Raw genomic sequence first — 27,670 nt, forward strand, 5'->3', positions numbered from 1 at the left:
GATGGTTCAGGGTTTCAGAACACTCGCTGCTCATGTAAAGTGCCTAAATTTGGTTCCTACTGTCCACATAACACAACACACAACTGCCTGTAACTCCAGCTCCAGAGGATCCGACATACTCTCTGACCTCTGTGGATACCCATGTGCATGTTTACACACACATACACAAATAATTTTTTGAATCTCTAAAAAGTAATAAAACACATTAGCTTGATTTTCTTTTAAGCTTTTTGACCTTCCACTGCAAATATACATTTATTAGCAAGACTAATATGCCTAAGAAGAGAGAAAAAAACATCCCAGTTAGCTTAACTCAAAATGCAAGAAAACAAACCTGTAAAGAAAGAGGTACTCATTCAAAAAGCCATAACAATAAAAATAGAGTGATTTTTGCCTTTAGTCATGATTTTATTTTTACAAAAAATTAATACACTTATGCAATTTTCATAACACAAAACTGTGAGAAGACTGTACATGAATACTGATCCCATAGTTGGTAATACACAAAATGCTAAGTCAGGTATGTTGGTGGACAACTGTAACCCTAGCCCCTGAGGGGTTGAGGGGGATGACTAATTAGACATCAGCCTGGGCTACATAGTGAAACTCTGCCTGAAGAAGGCCTAACCTGAAAAACAAACAAATAACAAGCAAACAAAACACTGATTAATGGGGACTAGAGAAATGGATCAGGCAGGGGTTAAGAGTACCTGCTGCTCTTCCAGAGGACCAAGGTTCAATTCCTAGCACCCACATAGTAGCTCACAACCGTCTGTAACTCCAGCTTCAGAGGACTCAACACTTGGGGCCTATGAGGTCCTCTGCAGTCACGTGTACATACATAGCCACATGCAGACATACACAACTATACATAAATAAAAAATAATACAAAAATTGATTAAAGTATTTAGAAAGCCATTTAGAAATATTTGTGTTAGGTTTTATATTTATAGATGCTGCCAGGATGAAGTTTCCATAGTGGGCACTTACCATATCCTACTTAATAATTAAAATAATGAAGCAATGCCTAAGTTCGCAGTCAATATAAGCTGCCTCATCTTCTCCCAGGGTTCCTCTCTGTTGGCATGAGGTTTTTAGGGATCTTAATATGTTCAGATTTACCTTTCTCCTCAGCATATATCTTCTCAAGGAACTACAGGAAAAAAAATTCCTCATTAGAAAGCCAAACAAAAGCTGTATAACCCTCCTGCTATAATACCCCAGCTTAAAAGCTTCACTTCCACAGATTTCCTTACACTAGATAAAATTTTAAGTTGATAACTCGATGTTGGTCTTTAGGAAGGAGATGCTCAGCATCAGAAATACTCTGACTGAATTCACCCTCATCCTGTGCCCCAGCCTAACTCAGCTCAGCAAAGACTTATGCCGTTAAAGGCCTGGGATCTATCTGGGTCACTGGGGACAATGAATAGACACTGGTATATGTACATAAGAACATGGTCCCCTGTTGTGGGGATATTTTATTTGTGCTCCAACAAATAAAGCTTGCCTAGGGATCAGAGGACAAAGCCAGCCACTATATTAAACATAGAGGTCAGGCAGTGGTAGCACACACCTTTAATCCTAGCATTTGGGAGGCAGAGATTCATTTAGATCTCTGTGAGTTCAAGGCCACACTGGGAACAGACCCAGATGTGTTAGCACATGCCTTTAATCCCAGCACTATTTAACCATAGAGGTCTGGAGGTCTGTACAGACAGACAGGAAGTGAAGTATGTAGCTGGGTGGAAAGAGGAAGTGATGTAGCTGGGCGGAGAGAGGAAGTAAGATGGCAGGGCACAGAAAGGTATATAGGTGTAAGTATACAGGAAGTAGCTCTCTTGGGCTGAGGATTTCCTAGAGGTAAGAACTTGTAGCTGGCTTATTCTATTCCTCTGATCTTTTCAGCTTTCGCCCCAATATCTGGCTCTGGGTTTTTTTGTTTTTTTTTTTATTAATAAGGCCATTTAGCAATTCTAAGGCCATTTAGCAATTCGTGTTACACCCTATGACATATGTGAATACATGTATACACAGAATTCACATACATTATGGGTTAGGAAAAAAATGAATGTTCACATATATTTAAGTGACAGCATATAAATACATACACATAGATATGTTTTGTGTGCATGTATGCCTATGTATCTAATTTACATTTAATTATTTTTTTCATTTTCTTGAGACGGGCTCACTCTGCAGCCCAGGCTGGCCTTGAACTCACAGCAATTTCCAGCTTCAGCCTCTTGAGTGCTGGGATACCAACTGTTGGCCACATCTGACTTCATTTTCTATAATGGATCCTCTCTTTTAGATGAAATGTTGTCGGTAAGATAACAGCTATAGGATATGAGAAAAAGGGAAAGTGGGAGAGTCTGGGGGACAGGTGTCCTCAGATGTCAGCTTTTTCCAGGGACACCATCTCTTGGAGTTCGTGCAGCAGAGAGTACAGCCAGTGTGTCAGGGATTTCCCTGTCTGTCCCCAGTTGATCTATGTCTGCATCAAGAGAATGAAGTATCGCATCAGGGACAGACCTGAATGGAAGAAGGAAGCTTTGCGGTGTAAGTAGTGAGACAGATACAGCCCAGGCCGGGAAAGTGGCTCAGGGAGGGAGAACGCTTGCTGCACAAAAATATGGATTGGAGTTGCTGACACCCACAGGAAAAAGTCAAGCATGACCTCTGGGCCGGCATGCCTGGAACTCCATCACTGGAGAGGGAGACATTGGAATAGGTGAATCCCAGGAGCTCACCAGCCAACCTAGACAAAATAGTGAGCTTCAAGGTGAGTGAGAGACCCTGTCTTGAGAGAATAAAGCAAAGAGTGATAGACATTTAATGTCCTCCTCTGGCCTCGGTGAGCCCCCCCCTCCCTCTCTCTCTCTCTCTCTCTCTCTCTCTCTCTCTCTCTCTCTCTCTCTCTCTCTCTCTCACACACACACACACAAACCCTTAAAAATATTTTTAATATATTATACAATAACAATATATATTATATAATAATAGTATATATGTATATATACACATATATATTACACAATAACAGGCATAGTGTCACATGCCTATAATCCCAGCACTGAATTGGAAACAAGAGGATCTTAAGTTCAAGATCACAAACAAAACAACCCACCAAAATTAAATAAAAGCATATATATATGTATATATATATATATATATATATACACTTCTATAATACACAAAAGTATATAAAATGCACAACATAATAAAGTATTAAACATACCTTACATACCCTACATATAAATAAACAAACTTATGTGGACTTTATATGCAGATTAAGGAGCTACTGCGAGTATGTCAAGCCCAGTATGTATAGAGTATATATATAGAGAGAGAGTACAGAGTAAATACAGCTAGTGAGTCTGTCACCGATGCTCAGGGCTAAAGGTGACATCCCATTGAACTCTATGATTGTTTTAATTCTCAGTCTCTGTCTCATGCTATAAACTTACCTAAAGCCAGGCTGACTCTGCGCATGTTCAACATGTTCATTTATATGACATTAAATATAAGCCACTGTTAGTTCTATTACTTGGGAAATAGAAATCCAAGTCAGGTGTGAGGGCAGATCAGAGGGATCTGAAGTTCAGGGCCAGCCTCAGGTACATAGTGATTCTGAGGCTAGCTTGGGTACATAAGACCCTATCTCAAAACAATAACCATGGGGGTTGGGGAAGAAAAAAGAAGCAAGCAAGCAAAAAGAAATCCAGTGTGTGGTCCTAACAATGTCTGAGCACCTTGGCTCTTCTGTCCTCTGAGGAGCCTGAGGGGTGTGATGATGGGCTGGGCACAGCCTGTTATTAGCTGTGACTTTGGTCCCATGTGCCTATGTCCAGCTGTCTGGGTGTACAGCTTTGTGCAGTCTGCTCAGCTGACCTCCCACTGTGATCTTCAAGATGGAGGGGTGTGTGTGTGTGTGTGTGTGTGTGTGTGTGTGTGTGTGTGTGTGTGTGTGAACCTGCACACTGTGGGAGAAGGCTGGAGTGCCCTTTACACATGACAGGTCAAACCTTCTGGAACAGGGAGAGGGCAGAACAGAAGCCTGGAGGCCCCTGGATAGAACTTTAACCGCTCTGTGTTTCTGTTAGAACAGAGCTCACACTATAGTGACACATTCTAAGTGCCAACTCCATTTCATGCTGACCCATGCTGCGTAACTTTGTCCTTCATCCTGAAAGTATAGGAGACTTAAAGAGTTCCTGAAGAACTCAGAATGTCTTAGTAACAGGCTGTGCCGGGCACCTGCTCTGCACCTGGACTCCATTCCCTTTGGTCCCAAGGAGGGTGGACTTCAAAGCAGCAGGAAGACCACACAAAGGGCTCCATCTGGAAAGTGATGATGAATTTGTTTGTTTTTGTTTTTCAATGCAGAGCTTCTCTGTGCAACAACACTGACTGTCCTGGAACTCTCTTTGTAGACCAGGCTGGCCTCGAACTCCGAGATCCACTTGCCTCTACCTCCCAAGTGCTGGGATTAAAGGCGTATGCCACCACCACCACCACCAGGCTCATAACATTGAGTTTTTATTTGACCACTCCTTCTGGAGGCTTATGGATGCTGGGAGAGGACTATCTGGTTATGTCAGGTTACTTCTCATCCACAGCTGTCTTCTTCAAAGCCCTCAGCAGAGTTCTGCAAAAGGACTCTTCACTCACCCTGGGCATCCTGTAACCCCTGCGTAGAATGAAGTCCTTAAAGGCGGTGGTTCCGTGCAGGCCTGCCAGCAGCTCTGCCTAAAAGAGCAGTTTAAAGAGACGTTGGTGGGAAGCCACTGTGCTTGCGGGCCTCACTGCAGGCACCTCCTTCTCACTCTGAGGTTCATCAGGTAAGGAAGGAGGGCTTTCAGAGACTTCCGATTTCACCCTCTTGCCCATTTTTTCCCCTTACACTTGTATAAAGGATAAGCAACAGATTTTAGCAACTGAAAAGTTTTGACTTGGGAGATCAAGAATCTAACTTGAGAGAATCTATCCACAACTTATAGATTTGAACTTTTAATTTTTTTTATATTGACCTAGTAAGGGAATCTCAGCAGCCCCACAATTTATAGATCTCAATTACAAAGGACACAACAATGAAAACAGACTTGCTTTCGGTTCCAGACCCTCGGAATGTTCAAGCACCCCTCTGATGGTGTTTTCTTTGCATTTATTTGAATTCTAAAAGTGGATGGAGAAATTTACATACTGCAATTCAATTCTTCAAGGCCATTTCACCATCCAAACCCAGTCAGTCAAAGTGAAAACTCTTGAGTTCTTGGCAAGACTGTCACAGTGACTGTCCCCTGCTAACACCCCACGATAGCAGCCAGTACTTTGTGCACTAGCTAAAATCCTCTCCCTTCAGCATTATGAAAGCGTGACTTATCAACAACAGTGCAGGCTGGGCATCGTGGAGCATGCCTGTCATCCTGGCGCTTGGGAGGATCATAAGTTCTAGGCCAGCTTGGACTACATATGCAAGACTAGGCCTCCAAAAAAAATGTAGAACAATTCTATAATTTTGACTCCTCCCTGTGTCTAGATTTCCTAATGAATAATTTTTAGTGTAATAATTATATCAACCATATTGCCCAAGTATAAAAGATACTATTTCATTAGCTGACAGGCACCATAAAAAGCTTTTGCTGTCAGAATAAAATATGTGATGAATTAAATTCCCACACATTTGGGCACTCCTAAATTCATGCACTCAGAAATTCTACTAAGTGTCATTTGTATTATTTTGAAGTTTATTCAAGCATGTTGTGCTTACAGATTTATGACAAGCCTCACTCCTAAAAAAACAGTTTTTTATACCCAGCACTGGGAAACAGAAAAATGTCTACCCACCAGCTGTCCTAGCTTTCCAGTCTGCACAGCAGTTTGACAGACAATTACTAATGAAACATCCACATCTGTACACGGTTTTACTTTTGCATGTGTTTCCCACCTAGTATCCAGAGATACTCTGGTCTGTTGTAAATGAGAAGAGATCCACAGACATGCTCATCAAGCCGGGCGGTGGTGGTGCACACCTTTAATCCCAGCACTCGGGAGTCAGAGGCAGGCGGATCTCTGTGAGTTCGAGGCCAGCCTGGTCTACAGAGTGAGACCCAGGAAAGGCTCCAAAGCTACACAGAGAAACCCTGTCTCAAAAAACAAAAAAAAAAAAAAAAAAAGTGCTCATCAGAGTCCTGTGAAGCATGTGTCAACACCTCCCTGTTTCCAGAGGGACGGCGATGACCTTTGCTCCCGTACATGCATGTACACAAGGGACAGACAAGCACGCAGCTTATCTGCAGTGAAGCAGGGCCACAGTGGCGTGGCTTTGCTGCTCTGTCACATCCAAGTGTTTAACTCGTGTCCCCTGTCTTAGCCATTCTGTGGCAACTGATTTCTAGTAATGAAACTTCCCAGGTGCAGGTTTGGCTTCTTTGTTATCTCTGGCTGATAGGAAACAAGTTCTAAACTTAGTTTCCGGGAACATCATGCCATGACACCAGTTCTGAGCACTGTGGTGGTCCTACCTGGTCACCTGCCCTTTAAGCCTTTATTCATAGAACACATTGTTCAAAATGGTAGTAGTGGGCTGAAGGCGGAGGCATACACCTTTAATCCCACCACTTAGGAGGCAAGGGGAATCTTTGTGAGTTTGAGGTCAGCCTGGTCTATGTATGGAGTTCTAGGACAGCCAGGGCTACACAGTGAGATCCTGTCTCGAACACATAATGCCAGGAGTGCTGCCCCAGTTTAGAGGCTCTGGTGCCTACCATGAAGACAGAACTCAAGTCTTGCTCATTATGTGCTTGCTCTCCACAGTTCATCTTGCTTTTCCTGAATTTGACACACACACACACACACACACACTGAGACTTTGTAGGGACCTCTGTGGCCAACCAGGCAGTGATCATCTGTGGCTCAGACAATCAAATCTCAACATGTGTACATACCTGTTCCTGAAGATGCTTTTTGAAGTCAGCATCTTGGGCTTTGTGTGAGGTCTTGGGGTCCACCAAAGGTTCATCTGCTCTTCGCTTTTTCCACAAGTTGGTCTTCAGATACCAGGCTCCATACCTCATCTTCACCCGCTTTGGCTTACGAGGATTCTGGAGAAGATAACATAATTCCAGCTGCCAGTACTTACTTGTTTATTGGTTGGTTGGACATTTCCATAATGTAAGGCTCATCTTATAAGGCATATCATTGTTTAGAACTTGTAGCTGGTCTTTGCCAATTATTTTACAAAGTTTCATTGTGCTTGGATTTTTTACAAAAGAAGCATAAAGTATTCATAAAGTAGGAAAACAGAGTAATGCCTAGAACATGCCCTTTGGACGCAGACAGACCTAGGCTTGAATCCAGTAGCTACGAGTCCATGGGCACACCACTTAAACTATTTCTCAGTGAAACAGAGATAACAGGTACTAACCCCATAAGAGTGTCCTGAGGATTATAGGAGCAAACATATGCAAAGCAGGTAGAAATCAAGTAAAAATCACGTGTGTCACCCACGGCTGATGAACAAGACCCAAGTGAACCAAACTACTAAGTTCAACTTACGAGGCCCAGCACTGTGCTGAGCCCAGGGATCACTGTGTTACCTGGGATCAGACTGCTTCCTATCCCTAAGCTTCCACCCCTTTAGTGGAAAGAGGAAGTGTGATGGAAGACCTCACTCTCTTTTCTCCTGCTTCCACAGTTGTGCTCCAAGGATGTAAAGAGAACTTCAAGCTGGCCCCCAGCCAGACGCTGTGGACACAATGCTGCAAGCTGTCTTATCACAAATATCGATTTAACTCCTGGGGGGAGCTCAGAATCATGGCGGCACAGTTCTGTCTCTGTCCTCACATTTATGTTCTTAAGATTTTTTTTTTTACACATGTGAGGGTTTGCCTGCATGTGTGTAGGTGTGTGTATCTAATGCCTGTGGAGGCTGAGGAGGACATTAGATCCCTAAAGCTAGAGTCACAGATCGATGGGAGCCACCATGTGGGCGCTGAGAACTGAACTCGGGTCCTCTGCAAGGGCAGCAAGTGTTCTTAACCACTGAGCCATTTCTCTAGGGGTGTGTGTGTGTGTGTGTGTGTGTGTGTGTGTGTGTGTGTGTAAGACTTGCTTTAAATTATGTGTATGTGTCGATATGTACACATGAGGACTGGTGCTGAGGAGGCTAGAGAGGGCATCAGTTTCTCTGGAAGTGGAGTTACAGGCAGTCAGGAGCTACCTGATGTCGGTGCTGGGAACCAAGCTCGGGTCCTCTGGAAGAGCAGAGCCATCTCTCCAGTTCCTGTTATCCACATTTAAACTATGTAATGGAAAGTGTGGGATGTTTGGGAGTTACACGGTTTGTCTAAAATGTCAAATATGGCAGCTGATGGGGGGCAGACCCTCCTAGGGCTGCACTTAACACCCTCTTTCCAAGCATCCTGACTTCCGTCCCCATTCCAGAACACACACACATCACACTCCTGCATTGGTTCCTCCTGTACTGCAGGTTCCTGTACCTAGTTCATGCTATTTCTGGTAGTGTCTGCCCTGACCACCCCATTTAAAACTCTGCAAACCCCACAATGCACCTTGTCGTCTTCGCCTGCCTCGGCTTTCAGAGCGGCACTGGCCACTGTCCCATTCTGAGCTATGTCTATTGTCGTTGTCTGTATCTCTTTGCGCCCCTGGAATGCAAGCTTTAGAGGCTGCCCTCCACTGTATCTCCCTAGCATCTGGGCCACGTAGGACATAGCAGGTGCTCTACAAATATTTGCTGAATTACAGTGCTGTTTCTTAACTCTGCCACTGTTGACATTTGGGATTTGATCAGTCTCTGCTGAGGTGAGGTGGCTGGCCTCCTCACAGTGGGATGTTCCTGGTCTCTCTCTGTGAGAATCGAGTGGCAGCCACTGAGTTAGGACAACACAAAATGCCGCCTGCAAACATTGCTAAATATCCTTGGGCGGGAGGGAGAGGGTGCAACATCTCCCTCAGCTAAAAACCACTGACTTAAGAGAAGGGAAACTGAGGATGGGGTAAAAGAGTGGGCAGAAGGATGGGTCCCAACTGAAGAACAGAAGTTGTTCATTTCCCAGTGACCTCCCATAATTCAGCACAAGCATAATTTCCTCTTTGAAGCCTTTAACGAAGCTGCCCACACTCTGTGCTTGCTGGATCGACCGTTTCTCCTTACATGTGTACACACAAGACATCACACGGTTGCAGTTAAACATTGCCTGTTGACTTTGCTGGACTGTGAATCCCGAGTGTATGAAGTAGGACTCCAGGTCTGTGCCATTTGCCACCGATACCTTTGAACACACAGATGCTCAGAAATGCTTGTTGAATGAATCCATAAGCAGACAGATGAGTCGGCAAACAGAAGAGAAAAAAGGAAGAGTAAGAAAGAGCACATGGTGCTATGAGGGATGGAAAGCCAGAATACGATCATCTCGGCCAACGGACCTAGAGGGAAAAAACTTCCATAGCAAAAATGAACATATGCCCTCGTCTAAAAGGAGACAGAGGCCCCCACAGGGAAAGGGAGCTTCAGGTAGACAAATCCATGAGCAGAGCTAAGGTGGGAGAGGGAAAACCAGTTCTAGAGACTATCAGAGGGTCAGTACAGCAGTGCTGTGATCTTCATGCGCAATAGAGACTAAAGACGGGGACTTGCATTTCCAGAGTACAGACTGACTCTCCTTCCTACTTTCCACATTTGGAACACACACACAAACAATAGCCTGCAAGGCACTGGGCCCCAGTAACCAGGACAGTAATTCCTGGGAGAAAAGGGACAAACAAAATAAGTGCCATAATTGCCTGCCAACTGCAGAGAACGAGTCCCTAGGGCACGCAGGCATGGGGAGCCCAGAAGCAGCCTGGGGGACTCTCTGAATTGAGGAAACGGGAACCGGAGTTCAGGAAGAGTCAGGCAGCGGAAGTTCACAGCTCACAGCAGAACAGGCTGCAGAGGGCAGGGGTGAGGTGGGGTGGGGGTCGTCCCCTCTCTGCACATGCTCAAGAAACCACCCAAGATCAAGAGAAAAACCCACTGAAGGCATAGAGGCAAAGTGCCTAGTAGTCACATAGGGTTGGGGTCAGTAGCTTCTTCCTCCTGGAAGACTTCTATGTTCACAGGACCCCTGGGAAGAACACACTTAAGGTCTTGCTCAGTACTAGGAAGTAAATAGCCCTTGGTTGTTTCTCAAATCTTAAAAGCAAGACCCCCAAAGACCAGACTTTTCCAAATAACTTGATTGAATCCCAGAACAAGTCTCAAAAATATTTATAAAAATGCATAAGTATCCAAAACACCCATCACAGTGGAATCCACAATGCCTAGCATCCACTCCCCAAGCCACCAGACATGCAGGAAATCATAGTGTATCTCGAGGAATGGACAAGTTTGTGGGAACTGACACAGCAGATACAGGGGTTCTGAGGAGAAGATGGCAGAGCAGTCTCTGAAACAGCATCTCATACGTTCCCAAAGATGAAGTGGAGGTGTGGAAAGCAGACGCACATGGATGTCTAGACATGAAGATTGTAGTTAGGAGACGAAACCACAAACGTTTCAGGGGGAAAAGTCACAGAATTTAAAGACCTATCAACAGAAAAACATAAACAATGGAGAAAACCCTTGAACAGAAGAATAGAGCCGGGACACAGCTTTAAGCCTCCTCATGTGTAATTCAAATGTAGGGAAGAGACCAAAAAACCAAAAACAAACTTGAAGAACTTATGGTCAAAATTTTTTCTAAAGGTCAAGAAAGAAAAACATTATACACATGTATGAAAATGTCAAAACACATATATTATTTTGTACAAGTAATATATACTAATAATTTTAAAAAGCAAAACAAAAAAATCTATGGCAATTATAAGCTCATAGATCGAAGAGGCTCAGTGAACCCCAGCACAATAAATCTGAAAAGAAAGGTGTGAGTGAGTATGTGTGTTCAAAAGTATCGACAAAAAGAAAAATCTAAAGCGACCAAAGAAAACAGCACATTCAAAAGAACAGGTCAAGCATCTCGTAAGATGCATCAGAAATAATTCAGTCAACACAGTGGAGCAACAGCTTCAGGATACTGAAACAAAAGCACAAGCTGTGAACCTAGAATTCTGTACCCACAAAGCACCCTGTGTGTGTGTTTGTGTGTGTGTGTGTGTATGTGTGTGTGTGTGTGTGTGTGTGTGTGTGTGACTCTGTGTGTGTGACTGTATGTGTGTGTGTATGTGTGTGTGTGTGACTGTGTGTGTGTATGTGTGTGTGACTGTGTGTGTGTATGTGTGTGTGTGACTGTGTGTATGTGTGTGTATGTGTGTGTGTGACTGTGTGTGTGTGTGTGTGTGTGTGTGTGTGTGTGTGACTGTGTGTGTGTGTGTGTGTGTGCGTGTGCGCCCGTGCGTGCGTGTGTGCCCGTGCATGCGTGTGGGTGGAAGTGCACATGTTTCTGCACACATGTGCAGGGCCGAGGGACAACTCTTCGCCAGTCCTTACTACTTGAGTGAGGGTCTCTCTTGCCCACTGCTGAGATGCCAGGCTATCTGGCTCTGAGTTTCTGGGAACGCCCCCCCACACACACACACACCCTGATGCCACCATGTCCCCACAGGAGAGCTGAGGTCTCAGATACATGCCGCTGTCTGGCTTTAGATGGGTTCTAGAGACTTAAACTCAGTTCACTATGTTTACACATCACTTTACCTTCCAAGCTATCGCCTCACCCTGAGAGAAGTCTTTAAAATTGCACACACTCGATTCTGTTTTTCTCTTCAGAGAACTAAAACTACATGGTAAGACGTGTGGAGAAAAAAATTGCAGGTGATTCAGAGCTAATTAGAGATAATGTGCTGGTTTTGACTTTGAGGGAAGACACTCCCCACTCAACACAGGTACTTAAGTCTGTTGCTCACTCACACAATGAGGCAGGTACGTTTGTTTGCATCGGCAATTGAACAGAAAGTTTAAAAGGCCGTATTATTGGGGCTCCCCATGACACTTCTCTTCAAAATCCTGCTACAATTCTTCTTTGTCCAGCTTCCAAATTTGGAGCAACATTCGTTTATGTTGGGCAAGAATGTGATCAGGAAAGGTGCTATGGCCTGGAGAGAGGCTCAGAGGTTAAAAGCACTTACTGTTCTTCCAGAGGGCAGGGGTTCATTCCAGCATCCACTATGTTCTCTCAGGGAAGGCTGACCATCCAAGAAGAATTTGTCCTGCAGAAGATTGACATGGACTCATAACCACCTGTAATGCCAGGGGATCCAATGCCCACAGCCTCCACAGGCACCCCCCCATGTGTATATATCCATACACACACACCCCTAAAATTAATTTTTAAAAATTCTTAACAAAAATGATGTGTGGTCAATTTGATTCAAGTAAGAACTCTTTGGGCATAAGATTTACAGTGTTCACAATCATTACTGTAATACTCTTGCTTATAAATAATAAGCACTCATTAATATTCCTATAGATGTTACAGTTTTAACATAGGAAACACATAAAGATTCTCTGGAAGTGGGTAGTCAGTAACAATTCCAAATGATATATTTTCTTCATATAAACCACTGTCATAGATATTAAATATTAATTCTCTTATCAAATATTTATTTAGTATGATGATACTCTGAGAGGTCTACTGAAAAGGCCAGAGCCCCAGAGGACCAGAAGTCAAGAACACTTTAACACAACTCAGTTTCTTTAGGTTTTTGCTTGTTTTCCTGTGGTCGCCTGGGTTTTCTGAAGTCGCTTCTCATGGTCTGGTTTATGGCACAACTCTGCCTCCTGCAGTTGACTTAGTCCCAAATGCTTTTTCAGCTCTCAATGTACCTGGTTTTGCCTCATCACAGGAAGTGCGTCACAGCTGCGTCTGGTCTGATAGTCAATGTCAAACTGCTGCAGAATGAACTCCTCATCGATGGGCGAACTTCCCTGCAAGGACAATGCAGGGCATGAATGGAGAGCAGGTAGCTTCATCTCAGGAGGTGCTGACCACTCCTGGGCAGCAGGGAGCTTGGAGGAAAAGACAATGCTTCAGGAGCATTCACTGGGGACCAAAGTACCAGGAGACAGGATGGCTTTGGCAACCTGAGAGACCACTTAGAACCTGCAGGAAGTCATGAGTCCTCGGGGAAATACTGTGTGACCAAAAGCAAATTTCTCCAGCACTTTGTAGCAAGGACATTCCTAGAATACTTTCCAGATGTATCTTTTTAAAAAACAAAAAAAGGTACATGTGTATGCTGCTATATGCCATCTGTGCAGTTGTCCTCAGGGGGCAGAAGAGGGCGCCATATGCCCTGGAGCAGGAGCTGTGGGTAGTTGTGAGCTGCCATGTGGGTACTGGGAAATGAACCTAGGTCCTCTTAGCCACTGAGCCATCTGTCCTGGCCCTCTTAAGGACAGCTGGTCTCTCCATGACCCAGATAAAATATGCCATTTCAAGGATAATTCTGTGCTCAGAGTAACCCTGTCCTTTCCTGCCCCCTGGACAGTTGGGAGGGATTGAAACGGACTCACTGAGTGGTTCAGCAGGGTGACTGTTATCCTGTGATGTGGCCTAACACTGAAGGATAAACTGCAGTCAGAAGAATTTCACTTTGGGAGGTAAAAATTGGGAAACAGAAAGGATGAACTGGAGTCAGAGATGAAGTAGTATTTACGGAGAGGAGCCATGAATCAGCCAGAGCCTTGAAGGGACATAGCAGGGCCAGAGAAGAAACAGCAGGCACAATCGATGACATGGAAAAAAAAATCAGAAGGAAAAGTGTGAGTTGGTGCTGGAGACTCACACCACAGACCCACGCCATCTAAGGAGAATTAGGGACATGCAGGACTCTGGTCACTGAGACTGGAAACACAGCAAGTTGGCAGAGCAGCCGAAGTGCCGTCTCCAGGCTGGTCCTGTGGTGGGTGTTTTGTTTTCCCATTATACAAAGAACGTTAATGACCTGGGTTTCTTCAAACCCTCCCAGCTTCTTCCACTCAGCTAGCTGTGAAGATGAGCTGTGGGTAAGCCAACACTGAAGGGGCTGCCGGGACTGGGGAGTGGAGGGTAGCTTAGCTGGCAAATGCCTGCCACGGCACAAGCATAAGGACTTAAGTCCCCAGAACCCGTGGAGAAGAGCCAGGCATGCTGGTGTGTGTGCACTTGTAATCCCAGCGTGGGCAGACAGATGGATCACTGGGGCTTGCTGGCCAGCTAGGCCAGCCTAATCAGCAACCCCCAGGCCAGTGAGAGACCTGTGTCAAATAAAATTGTGTTTGGCATCTGAGGAGCAACATTTGAGGCTGACCTCTCACATTTGTGAGAATACATACCATACACATACACATCATGCACACATGCATACACATGTACATACAACACACACACACATACAGAGAGAGAGAGAGAGAGAGAGAGAGAGAGAGAGAGAGAGAGAGAGAGAGAGAATATGAATGAATGAGAACTAAGGAGTTGCATTTCAAATGTCAAAGCTCGGGTTAGGGATTTAGGCCCCAAGTTCAATCCTCAGCTCAAAAAAAAAAAAAAAGTCAAAGCTCTAGATCAGATTTCTAGAAAGACGTTTTGGAGAAAGTCATCCCATGAAACAGTTATCTTCTCCAGAAATTGACTTTATTCTCTCTCTCTCTCTCTCTCTCTCTCTCTCTCTCTCTCTCTCTTTTAATGGAGCAGAGGACCCAGGACAGAACCCGGGAATGAAGGATGGGGATGAGTCCTGCCACTAACGTGAGAAGGGAAGCTTCAAAGCCACCTCCACGTGAAGATAGAAACATCAATACTCCAATCAGCTCCGAAGCTTACAGACTTTGCAAAAGTTGCCTGTTCCCAAAACTCTCTACTGCCGATGATGGTACAGACCGATTCCAATCCGAATGACTCTAACAATATTTACTAGAAGCGACTTTGAGCTGGATAAGTTTCTTCAGCACTTGAGCCTGAGCCCAGGGCCTCCCCCATGCACTGAGTTCGGACTCTTGCACACTGAGCAACAGTAACTTTCGGAATCTCTGCTAACTTACAAAAGCTGTGGCCCAGCTGCAGAAGTCTCGGATTCCTCTGCGTATGTTGTCCTGGAGGACACTGTCTTTACAGGGGGAATTCGCTTGGCTTGGCTTTTCTTCACAAAGCCACTGGCCTGAATGTGACACCGGCATCTTCTTGGGTCTAAAGACAATGAGATCGTCAAAGAATTAGAGACAGGGATCGATGACTCCCAGTGAATCTCAACCGGTATCCCTGGAATGAGATCAGACCTCTCAAGGTCTCTAAAAGGTCACGTGAATTATAGCTTCAAAGATCACATTCCCCTTGCCATGCTAGAAAGACAAGTGTGTCATGGCTAGTCATACTGATCAAAACCTCAGAACATTAAATCCAGTGTCATGTTGGCTTTTAAAGTTACGAGTGCCATGTATTAATACAAGTACCATGCAGAAGGCACTGCACTTGAAGCTGACCTTACGAAAACAGAGAATCATTGGCAGCACACTTTTCTCTCTGACATTCACTCTCTCCTCCCCCCCCCTCACACACACACACACACACACACACACACACACACACACACACACCCCTCTGATGTCCAGTTCATCGATGTCTGGTCGATTTTAGCTGTCTGATTCTCTGTGAAAGGCTCTCACTGAAGTTTCTGTATCTTCTATCTATCCTCCCAATCCCAAATCCTTTATTTAAATTTCAGGCTAAGGGCTCATTGCTAAATATGAGTCTGATCATGTCAAACACAGTCACCCATCATCCAACTCATAAGGTTGGGAGCCGCTGCAGAGGATGATATTAAGCTTCGGTTCCTCCTTCCTGTACCTCGGAAGAGCTTAGATTACAGCCACATACCACCGAATTCTGTTTATCTGGTCTCAGAGATTAAACCCAAGGCTTTGTGTGCAATAGGCAAGCACTCTTAACAACTGAGCTACAACCCCAGTTTACATATCCCTTCCTGAGGAAGGCATTCCCACAAGATGGCCCCTGAGCCTACCCTTTTCCTCAGATATCCATGTATCAACTTGTCGTCCATCCAGTTCAGAAATATTCCTTAAGCACCAAATATGTGCTGGAGATTAGGCATTAGGAATCACTATTCAACTGTAAATATAGCCAAAATCCCTGTCTTCACATGCCTTCAACTGAGCAAGATGGACAGATTGAATGGGGCAGACAAGATGCTCATGAACAGTGGAAAGAAATAGTAACTGAGGGAAAGGGCTGGCGAGGATGCAGGAAAGCGTCTCATTTCTACAGAAAGTCTCTCTGCTAAACGACACCGAGCACAGACCCCGAAGGGGAAAGCACGGGACCACTTAGATAGCAAAGTGGACGAATATCAAATATCAAAGTGGATACACGACACATGTAGACCAGTGTGATGTTAGTCTGCATTAGGAAGTACCAGGGAAGGCTGGGCACAGGAGTGACAGCCAAGTGTGTGAGAGGATCTGTTCAGGCTCTGTGTGACAAGCAGACTTTGGTAAACAGCTCAGCAGCTGAAAGCGCCTTTGGCCAGGCTTGAGAACCTGAGTTCAATCCCCAGGACCCACGTGGGAGGAGGAGAGAACCAACTCCTACAAGCTGTCCTTTGACCTCCATGTGTACACTGTGGCACACATACCCCACACAGACTAAAATAAATTAAAACTTTTAAGCCGGGCGGTGGTGGCACACGCCTGTAATCCCAGCACTCGGGAGGCAGAGGCAGGTGGATCTCTCTGAGTTCAAGGCCAGCCTGGTCTACAAAGTGAGTTCCAGGGCAGCCTCCAAAGCTACAGAGAAACCCTGTCTCGAAAAATCAAAAAACAAAACAAAACAAACAAACAAAAAAAAATGTTTAATAAAATTAACATCAAAAAGAGGTTCAAATCCTCAGAAGGAACAACAAGCTAGGCTGGGCAGTACGAGTCTCACAGGGAGGGAGGGGGTGGAGACAGGAGACTACCCAGAAGCTCACAAGCCAGCTGCCAACAACCAAGAGACCCTGCCTGAAACAGGGTGAAGGTGAGGACCCACACCTGAGGCTGTCCTCTGCCATGTGTATGTCTGCCTTTAGCATGCATGGTCATCCCTATCACACACACACACACACACACACACACACACACACACACACACACACGAGAGAGAGAGAGAGAGAGAGAGAGACAGACAGACAGACAGACAGACAGAGACAGACAGACAGAGAGACAGACGAGCGAGACAGAGACAGAATGGACATGGTGTGGGCTTTTGAAACCTCAAAGCCCACTCCTAGTGACACCCCCTAACCCTTCCCAAGCTCTAGTGACCAAACATTCAAACATATGAGGCCATGGGGCTATTCTCATTCAGACTGCCGCACAAGTGAACCAGCTATTTTGATGATACAAACAATAGACAGTGACTTCCTGGAATAGACTAGTAGTACTAGTAATACTAGTAGTACTAGTAAAATAGAGTCGATTTCACACCGCCATTGCCATTTGTTGGCAGACTGCTGTTGTTCTAGAAGCAACTGGTTCCTGTTTACTTCCTATTTACTGAGCTGTGAAAGGCAGAGGGGAGAAAGGAGTTTGGTTGCCATCTGCAGAGTCTGTGATGTTCACCACAGGTCCAAGGACAAATCCCGGATTGCATACTTGTAAGTGGCCAAGATCATCACTTGGGTATGAATGTACAGGGAAAACATCAGAGACTGAAGTTCTTCAAGGTTTAAAACAAGCAAAACAAAAAAGACAGCCAGAGCTACATAGGGAACCCTGTCTCAAAATAACCAAAATAAAGACATAAAAATAAATAAATGGAGGAACCAGTCAAAGCACTATGAGAGGACCGTGACATAGGAGGAAACTAAGGGAAAAGAATGTTCCAGAAGCTAAAGGAAGAAAGGTCATGAGGCTGGGTGTGGTGGTTCACACAGGTAATCCCAGCACTGGGGAGGCAGAGGCTGAAAGATTCTCATAAGACCAGGTTGGTCTACATAGTGAAACCCTGTCTCAGAAAGAAAAAGGAAAGTGTTATGGGAAAGGTGAGGTCATCAATTGTGTCAGTTGCTACGGAAACAGTTGTGTGTTAGTGTGTTGGGTCCCAGGCAGAGCCCCTGTCTCCAAATGATAGTGCTGGTGACGACGTCCTAAACAGAAGGACTTTGGCCAGGTAAACAGAAGGACTGTTAGGTAAACAGAGGCCTAGATTCAGTTACTGTTTACCAGGAACCTTCTTTAAACCAGCAGGAATCTCTTTTCCTTTAGCCAGCCCCAAAGGGAGACCCCCTCTGGCAAGAAGGACATCTAGTTCCCAGTCAGTCTGAGCAGCCTGCATTCACTCAAAGCCCCCATCCTGTTCGCTGTCATAGCAAATCCACTTGCTTGCCCCCCACTGTGCTCTTCTCTCTGCCCCGCCCCCCAGAGATAGCTTTGGTAGTTTGGCACCCCACTAAACCTTTCTACCCATGGAGCGGTCCAGTCTGGTGCTTCATGGTACCCTCGATGACAACGTGGTGGTCAGTGAACACTTGTTTAGTAACTGTTAGGGTCTGAATGGGAAATGCACCCCGTCAATTCGGGTATTTAATACTTGGTCGATAGCTGGAGCTGTTCCGAGTATGGAACTTCTGAAAGGAAGGTAGAAGACACTGTGGGGGGCAGGGCTTGAGGGATATAGCCTGACCCTACTCTTGACCCAAGCTCTCTACTTCCTGTTGGGCTTCAGGTGACAGGCAGCTGGAGTACATTCCTGTTGCCTTGGCTGTGAGTCTGCCTTACCCCCATGTCTTCCCCGCCATGATGGGCTGTACCCTCTCGAACCATGAGCTAAATAAATCCTTTCTCCCTTACACTGCTTCTGCTGGATATTTTGTCAGAACAATAGGCAATGTTGCTGATGTGGCAGCAGAGGTGTCAATGTGACCTTCACCAAGGGCAAGGTCACTGAAGGAAGCTTGACTGCTGTGGGATTAAGAGGGAAGTGAGTTTGGATGCCTCCTTCAAAGGTTCTTCTCAGAGGAAAGGATAGAGGATCTGGCCAAGGGAACTTATTTTTGAGAGTGGTGGTGTCACCTCACGCTCTGGTAGGGTCATGGAGGCCTCTGAAGAGATCAGGTGCTAATCCTCAGAGCTTGTGTTACTCTCCTTGCAAGGAGTCTCCACAGGTGTGATTCATCCACACTTCTGAGACCAGGAGATTATGCTGGATTATCTCGCCGGGTCATACACACCATCACCGGTGTTCTTGAAGAACAGGAGGGAAAGCTGACACACAAGAGTGGGCCACTCGAGGACACCAGATGGAGACACAGAGCTACTGGCCTTGAAGTTTGGAGCCATGTCATCACAAGCCAGGGAACACAAGCAGCCACCAGAGACGAGAGGGGCCAAGGAACAAATTTCCCTGCAGCCTCTGGGGGGAACACAGCCCTGCTAACATTTGATTTCAGCTGTGACAGTCATTGCTGTGGATATTGCTCTGTATAAATAAAATGCTGTTTGGCCTGTGGCCAGGCAGGAAGTATAGGCGGGACCAGAGATAAGAGAATTCTGGGAAGTAAAGGCTGAGGCGGAGAGACACTGTCAGCCGCTGCCATGAGAAGCAACATGTAAAGACACTGGTAAGCCACAAGCCACGTGACAAAGTATAAATTAATAGAAATGGGTTAATTTAAGATAGAAGAAGTAGATAACAAGAAGCCTGCCACGGCCATACATTTTGTAAACAATGTAAGTTTCTGTGTGTTTACTTGGTTGGTTCTGAGCGTCTATGGGCCTGGCGGGTGAGAGAGATTTGTCCTGACTGTGGGCCAGGCAGGAAAACTCTAGCTACAAGTCATTTCAGACTGTATGCCTCAGAGCTGTTATTAAATGTTGTCAAAACACTTCCACTGTTAGCCAGGCGGTGGTAGAACACGCCTTTAATCCCAGCACTCGGGAGGCAGAGGCAGGCGGATCTTTGTGAGTTTGAGGCCAGCCTGGTCTACAGAGCGAGATCCAGGAAAGGTGCAAAGCTATACGGAGAAACCCTGTCTCGAAAAATAAAAACAAACAAACAAACAAAAAAACCACTTCCACTGTTTTAAGACACCATTTGCATTAAAATTTCACAGCAGCCAAAGGAAAGGTGTTAGTTATTTGGCGCTAGAAACACGTCCCGAACACAACAAGACCACGAGAGAGTTTTATTAAAGTGGATAGAGGTGACAGGCCTGGGTGAAACACACATGGATGAGGAGAGAAGGGGGCTCATGTAAAATGGCGCTGGCCTTTTAAAGGTTGGGCCGTGCATGCGTACAGGGACTCCTGTGTGTACTCCACGCATGCGCGTAGATTACATGGCTGCGCGCGCTTTACGCAACCACGTAAGGCCAGAGTCCTGGTCCCGCGAGATGTCTGACCCGGAGATGGCTATTCTACACCGGAAATAGTTAGGCGGTTCCCCGCAGCAAGCCCAACCGTGTAAGCGTGTAATTGTCTATCAAAAGGAATGCATATGCTAACAGCCCAGCTCACCTCTGTGAAATGGCACATTTCCTTTATGATGTGCTAACATATTAATATATCACTGTCGGACCTCTTCCGAGTGGGTGGGTAATGAACTCCCACTTGTTTGCAATGTCTGACCTTAGAGCAGTGGTTCTCAGCCTGTGGGTTGTGACCCCTTTGGAGGACTCACGTATCAGATATTCATATTACAGTTCACAATAGTAGAAAATTACAGTTATGAAATAGCAGTGAAATAATTTTATTGTTGGGGGGTCATGGCAACATGAAGAAGGATATTAAAGGGTTTTACTGTTAAGGTTGAGAACCACTGCCTTAGAGATTTTTCTGGGTTTTAACCATGTAAATTGTCCACAGTGAAAGACAGATGCTGCCTTTATCACCTTACAATATTGTACATTATATCTCTACATCCAGTGTTCCTCTCTTCCACATCCAGGTTCTGAGCAGCTTGCAAGACAACATAAACAGTGAAGACAGAAGCCAAAGCATCACTTCTGTAACAAGTGGCTGCCATGTTGGAGGATGTGGCGTTAGGTCCAAGAGGACTTGTTCACTGATGGCCATAAACCGCAGGCTCTCCTACCCAGTCCCCACCAGGGATGACTCTCCCACCAGCACAGAGAGGGAGAAGAACTTGTGCTTCCCACAGGTCCCCCCCCCTTTCCAATGGGAGAAGAGCAGAAATGAAGTGAATAGCTCCCCCCAGATACAGCAGAGAGCAAGAAATGCAACAACAGTATCCTTGTCACCCAAGGCCTCTAGGTCACCCTCCTCCTCAGCACCCACTGGGGAGCTCATCCAGTTTCATAAGTAAATGTATCCCAAATCTATTTATGTCAATACTTAACTTATGTTGACATTTATATTATTAAATAATATGGGTTTGGGGGAGCAAGGGTGTGATACAAAAGAGTTTCTACTAAGTTTCACGCTTTGGAAAGTTTCAGAGAAGGAAGCAATTATGGGCATGGTTTATATGGGCAAAAATGAGCAGGGCTTCCAAACAGAAGATTTTATGATTGCTTTAGATGACAAGCAGGTAGCCAGGTGTGGTAGCCCAAGCCTGTAATCCCAGCACTCTGGAAGTCAAGGCAGGAAGATGAAGAATTTCAGGCCAGCCTGGGTTATCTGAGACCCTGTTTCAAAATAGAAAAAAAAAAAAAAAAAAAGGCTAGCGAGTGTGTCTTTGACAATTCCCTATGTTATGCACATATGCATACACATGCATATGATTTTCCAACCAACCACTGGGCTGCCATGTTGAATAAAGTCAATTCATGGGGCTTTTTGCCCTCATCTTGTCAAAGAAAAGCTAGATGGGTGCCCGTGTTTGTACAGCCATGGGAGCCAAGGCTTGTCTTCCTCCGCAAGTCTTTATTGCCAGTGCTTCTTTAAAGTCTTCTAGATACCGGGGTGGAGGCCCGGACCTAAAATCCCAGCCCTGGGAAAGCAGGCAGGCAGATCAGGCACTCTCGGTCACCCTGGCATCCATGATGAGTTGGCCTAAGTGAGGCTGAGAGGTTTTTGTTCTGTTTTGTTGTTTTTTAAACGAGCAAAACAAAAATCCCAAATGAGCAGGATTAGTCTAAAGATGATAAGGCCATCCTAGAATGTTTGTCAGGGGACAGACAGCAGCAGTACTCACGGGCACACTGGAGAAGGGCGTTTTTCTTCCAGCTTTGCGGATCCCTTCATTAACTTCCTGGTATCCTGACAACAAGCCCACGTGTCCTCCAGCTTCCTCTCAGGGTCCAGTGCCTCCAGCACCTGCAGGAAGAGCTACAAAGAGAAAGCAGACTTGGAGTAGGGTAGGGGGAAGACTGCAGGAAAGGGGGCCCCAGGGCTATAACAAAATGCACCAAGTCGCTTCTCTAATGTTCCTTTTCAAACGCCATTCTTGAGCCTTGCAATGGGCACTGTGCTGCACGCTGTCACCCGGATATTGGGTGCTCAGGCTGTGTTATGGTCCCCTGCACTGCAGGCTGTCTGTCACCCGGATATTGGGTGCTCAGGCTGTGTTATGGTCCCCTGCAGGCTGTCTGTCACCCAGATATTGGGGTGTTCAGGCTGTGTTATGGTCCCCTGCACTGCAGGCTGTCACCCGGATATTGGGTGCTCAGGCTGTGTTATGGTCCCCTGCACTACAGGCTGTCACCCGACCATTGGGTGCTCAGGCTGTGTTATGGTCCCCTGCACTGCAGGCTGTCACCCGACCATTGGGTGCTCAGGCTGTGTTATGGTCCCCTGCACTGCAGGCTGTCTGTCACCCGGCCATTGGGTGCTCAGGCTGTGTTATGGTCCCCTGCAGGCTGTCTCTCACCCAGACATTGGGTGCTCAGGCTGTGTTATGGTCCCCTGCAGGCTGTCTGTCACCCGGATATTGGGTGCTCAGGCTGTGTTATGGTCCCCTGCAGGCTGTCTGTCACCTGGCCATTGGGTGCTCAGGCTGTGTTATGGTCCCCTGCACTGCAGGCTGTCTGTCACCCGGCCATTGGGTGCTCAGGCTGTGTTATGGTCCCCTGCACTGCAGGCTGTCTGTCACCCGGCCATTGGGTGCTCAGGCTGTGTTATAGTCCCCTGCAGGCTGTCTGTCACCCAGATATTGGGTGCTCAGGCTGTGTTATGGTCCCCTGCACTGCAGGCTGTCACCCGGATATTGGGTGCTCAGGCTGTGTTATGGTCCCCTGCACTGCAGGCTGTCACCCGACCATTGGGTGCTCAGGCTGTGTTATGGTCCCCTGCACTACAGGCTGTCACCCGACCATTGGGTGCTCAGGCTGTGTTATGGTCCCCTGCAGGCTGTCTCTCACCCAGACATTGGGTGCTCAGGCTGTGTTATGGTCCCCTACAGGCTGTCTGTCACCCGGATATTGGGTGCTCAGGCTGTGTTATGGTCCCCTGCACTGCAGGCTGTCACCCGGATATTGGGTGCTCAGGCTGTGTTATGGTCCCCTGCAGGTTGTCTGTCACCCGGATATTGGGTGCTCAGGCTGTGTTATGGTCCCCTGCACTGCAGGTTGTCTGTCACCCGGCCATTGGGTGCTCAGGCTGTGTTATGGTCCCCTGCAGGCTGTCTCTCACCCAGACATTGGGTGCTCAGGCTGTGTTATGGTCCCCTACAGGCTGTCTGTCACCCGGATATTGGGTGCTCAGGCTGTGTTATGGTTCCCTGCAGGCTGTCTGTCACCCGGATATTGGGTGCTCAGGCTGTGTTATGGTCCCTTGCAGGTTGTCTGTCACCTGGATATTGGGAGCTCAGGCTGTGTTATGGTTCCATCTCCTCTAGACAGAACATGCCTGTGAACCTCTGCCAGGCCCCCAAAGCCCCAGAGCTTGGAGTGTCTCTTCTGGACTTCTGTGGTTCTTGACTGCTGGTATCTCAGGCATCTCTCATGCCCCTATGAATATGGTGTCTGCATTCTCCTCTGAAGAACCACTTCACTCACGTGCTGTGAGGAATAGCACATCCAGTAAAGTGCTTGCCTTGCTAGCAGGAGAACCTGAGTTCACCCCCAGAACTTAAGAAAACAAAAACAAAAACAAAAACTGGATGTGGTGCACACTTGTAATCTTAGGGCTAAGGTAAATACGACGCTCACCTGTCTACCCAGCTCAGTGAGTCCCAGGCCAGTAGGAAACACTGTCTCAATAAAATGATGGTCAGCACCCAAGGAACAACAGATCAGGTTGTCTTCTTCCTCTAGTACACAGGCACCACGTGCACACACATCTCAACACACACACACACACACACACACACACACACACACACACACAGCCAGCTCTCCCTTCACCCCCATTCACTTGGTCCTGGTTGACCTCACCTCACCTCCATTCTCGGGAAGACCACACCAGAGCCACAGTGACTAACTCAAGGATGCAGCAGGCTCATGAATCAAGTGGACCCACAGAATCTAGACTGCGGGATTGGATTTTTCTGGGATCACACACAAAAAAAGAAGTGCCGTGTCTTTGCTGAAGTTCTAAAGTCAAACCTAAACTGGAGATGCAGGCAGCCAGCTCGGCACCATAAAGAGACCCTGCCTCAAAACAAAGCTTAGGAGACCTAGTTGGGGAAGTCAGGCAGGGAAGTGAGAGCCACGCTCCTGTGCCGTGGCCATGTGCCACGAGATGTGGCATAATCACCTCTTTATCTGAGACTCAGACCCTCTGGCTTGCCAGACCCAGTAAGGAAAGAGCTGTGGAGAAAATCACTGATCAGAAATTTCAGCTGGAGTGGAATGGGAGAAGAGGAGTTGGGCCGCAGAGCTGGGGGAGTGGCAGGCTAGAGGGTCCCCAGGGCCAGGCAGGGGCTGGGCTTCACAGAGGGAGAGGGGGCTTTGAGCAAGGGAACGGTGCACCCAGACTTGCCTGTTCAGCCCTGGACAGGCTGCGGGGGTGGGGGTGGGGAGCCACTCCTGCTCACGCCCTGCCTCATCCGTTCTGCCTTCTTCCTCAGATCTCACATAGCCCAGGATTTGTTTAAGGCTATGGTGGTCAAGTAAGAAACCATTTCTAGGTTCTCTAGCAGGAAGGGGAGGTCAAATGAAGAAGCCACTCCCAGGAAAACTACCCCAAAAGACAGCCATTTATTTCTTCCTTGTTGGAAAGACAAACTTGGTGCCATTTTGAGATATAAAAACAAGGTAACTGTGCTGAGGGGTCTGGAGATGAATCAGGAGCAGCCCTGGACATGGTGACACAGCAGAGTTCCTGTTCAGGCCTGGCCTGGGCATTGTGGTGGGCTGCAACCCCCATGCCCATGGTGTTCAGATTCTTCATCCATTTGTTAGTGGCTTCCTACAGAGATCTCTTTGTCCTAGGCTAAACAGACATAAGCGAGACTGGGCAGTTCCCTGCATGGCTTCTTGTACCTAGAAAGTACCAAGGCAAAGTCAACAGAGAGCGCGGGAGGGGGTGAGCCGGAAGTGCCCGTGTTGGACACTCTGGTGAGTTGATGGCTGCACAGGAAGCAAAGGAAACAGCTGTGTGTCCCACCATTGGCATTTCCTCAGTAGAAAAAAGGAAGGGCTAGTTAAGAACTGTCACCTGGGGGTACAACCACCTCTCCTACGAATATGAGCTCCAGGGTCTCCTGGGCGCCCGGAGAGAATTATTTTCAGGCCCCGCAAGAGGTCCCCCCTCAATCCCAGACCAATCACCTCAGCAGGCAGAGCTTCTTGCAGATGCCGGCAGAGAGCCAGGGGGTGCAGAGCCATGTTATCTTCCCCATCCTCGAGGAATGCCTTCCTAGCTTGTGAAAGCTTGGACAAGGCTGCCCCCTTGGACAGCCCATCCTGCCTCTTCTTGGGGGTCGCTTGGGGAAGTCTGTGATGAATATGAGGCAAAAAGACATCCTTGGGGTGCTGGTGTGGGGAGCAGCGTTTCCTGAAGTCATCCAGTTCCTCTCTCACGAACACCCAGCGCTGGCTGTTCAAGGATCCCAGGAACTTCAGCCTCTTGTGTTTTGTGAAACACTTGGAAGGCAGGTTTTCCAGATACCTGGAAGAAAACAGGCCAGGTGATGCCCATCCCGGGATTTAGGTGGGAGGAGGGTATAAGAAGGCTGGTCTCCATCTATTGTGGGGGTTGGGGACTGGCGAAGCAGAGGAAGAGGGGGTCACAGGAGGCTGAATTAATCATGCTCCACAAGCCCCTTCCTTGCGTGTTCTGTTGTGTCCTCACAGCCTGCTCCCATCGCCTGCTTAAGTCAACCACTGTTCTGGATGGAGCTGTACCTTTGCCGGCACGCATGCTCAGAGCATTTATGCACGCATATTCTAAATGCTTGTGAACAGCTGGAAGATTGCCTGCTTAAGGCTAGCCTAGGCTACATATTGAGCTACTAGCCTTTCTGAGTTTAGGCTTGCTGCCTTATTTCCATTACCACGTTGAAGCGCCTCTTCACCAGCTAAAACTTACTCTTAAACAAGGAGAAAATAAAATCCTCCTTTTCCTGCCCCACCAAACCCTTCAAAGTAGTGACTTGCCTTCCCAGGACCTCAAGCAATCTCCCACCAAGGGTTCTGCTCGACCGGAGCCTCCAGCTGGAGGGCTAAAGACTCCAGACGTCACAAATGCCTTAAGCTGAACCAGGGGTCCCAGAGCATCTGTTCAGAGAGCTGACTACCCCCAAGAGTGTGCTGGAGGCAGGAGCTCAGGGCCTGGGCTACGACTGCCTCCCTAGTGGCCACTGTGTGCCACCGCTGCTTTCCTATCTGGCCTGGGAACTTTCAACTACATCTCCTAGGGGTTGTGGCAAAAATCAAACAGGAAAGAAAGGCTGTGTCCTCTGCGGGCCAGGGGACCCAGCACTGGGCCTTTTACTCTGTTGCAATGGGGACACTGAGAAAGGCATCTCCTTTCTCAAGGAGCAGGGACCATGTTGGCCCCAGCCCCGGGATCCCGGCTTTCCCATCAGCTGCTGCGTGAGCCCCGGTGGCTCCGCGCTTACCGCCCGCGGTTCCGGTGCTCCTGCAGCAGCCCGGGAGCCAAAGTCGTGGGCTGGAGCCTCTGCCCACGCTCCGCCGCCATGGCGCCGCCGCCGGCTGCAGGACCCCTGCCGGGTCGCGGGTGGCACGTCCCCGCACGGCTTCCCAGGTCGCTAGGAGACCAGCACAGCCCTGCTCTGCCCGGACCTGCCCACTTAGTCCCAACTGGGGCGTCCAGCAGGACAGGGGGTGCGCTGACCTTCTCCTGTGTGCAACTGGTGTGAGGGGGTAGGATTCAGACCTCGGTTTAGTCAGATTTTCCTGGTGGAAAGGGGCGTTCCTACCGAGAAATTTACTGGAGACCTGAGGATTTTTGTTCGTTGGTTTTTAAATAAATATTTACTGCAGAGAAGCAACCAAAGAGGAAGGAGAGAGGAGGAAAAAGGGGCGGAGGAAAAAAGGGGCGGAGGAAAGGGAAGTGAGGGAGAGAGAGACAGAGACACAGAGAGAGAGAGAGACAGAGACAGAGACAGAGACAGAGAGACAGAGAGAGAACAGGAGCTAACTGGCAGAGGCTTTCTGCACTTCCTCTGTCTCAGGCACTTGTATCTAGCCACCAAATGATGTCCAGCCAGGGTCCCTTCCAGCTCTTGTGTTTTTGTTGTTGTTGTTGTTGTTGTTTGTTTGTTTGTTTTTTCGAGACAGGGTTTCTCTGTGTAGCTGTGCGCCTTTCCTGGAACTCACTCTGTAG

The 27,670-nt window shown here is 47.2% G+C and overlaps 1 protein-coding gene across 3 annotated transcripts; it reads right to left on the reverse strand.

Moving 5' to 3' along the window:
• Positions 1-400: 400 nt before the first annotated feature.
• On the reverse strand, positions 401-27,183 carry Fam47e (family with sequence similarity 47 member E). Of its 3 annotated transcripts, XR_004946057.1 has the most exons (10): positions 26,943-27,183; positions 25,651-25,990; positions 22,134-22,267; positions 15,026-15,170; positions 12,830-12,931; positions 12,133-12,213; positions 6,951-7,106; positions 4,675-4,752; positions 991-1,153; positions 401-628 (listed from the first exon to the last, which is right to left on the reverse strand). XR_004946057.1 is itself a non-coding variant. In XM_036201040.1 (9 exons), the coding sequence occupies exons 1-9, from the start codon at positions 27,020-27,022 to the stop codon at positions 1,055-1,057; spliced, it is 1,215 nt and encodes a 404-aa protein (XP_036056933.1). In that variant the 5' UTR covers positions 27,023-27,183; the 3' UTR covers positions 754-1,054. The 3 variants fall into 3 exon arrangements, 2 of the variants coding, with proteins under 2 accessions (XP_036056933.1, XP_036056934.1); XM_036201040.1 differs by lacking the exon at positions 401-628 and having other exon boundaries at positions 754-1,153; XM_036201041.1 differs by lacking the exons at positions 401-628; positions 991-1,153 and adding an exon at positions 2,247-2,497.
• Positions 27,184-27,670: the final 487 nt, after the last annotated feature.

Source organism: Onychomys torridus, chromosome 10 (genome assembly GCF_903995425.1).
Source record: "Onychomys torridus chromosome 10, mOncTor1.1, whole genome shotgun sequence".
NCBI classification, from domain to species: Eukaryota; Metazoa; Chordata; class Mammalia; order Rodentia; family Cricetidae; genus Onychomys; species Onychomys torridus.

Excerpts from the sequence above, each read along its gene's own strand:
- Fam47e (XM_036201040.1), bottom strand. The coding sequence starts at position 27,022 with ATGGCGGCGGAGCGTGGGCAGAGGCTCCAGCCCACGACTTTGGCTCCC. Across the intron at positions 15,171-22,133 it reads CGCCCTTCTCCAGTGTGCCC|ACCCAAGAAGATGCCGGTGT; the intron begins GTGAGTACTGCT and ends CATTGTCTTTAG. Across the intron at positions 7,107-12,132 it reads CCCTGCCCTCTGGAAGAACA|AATCCTCGTAAGCCAAAGCG; the intron begins GTAAGTGCTTTT and ends TATCTTCTCCAG.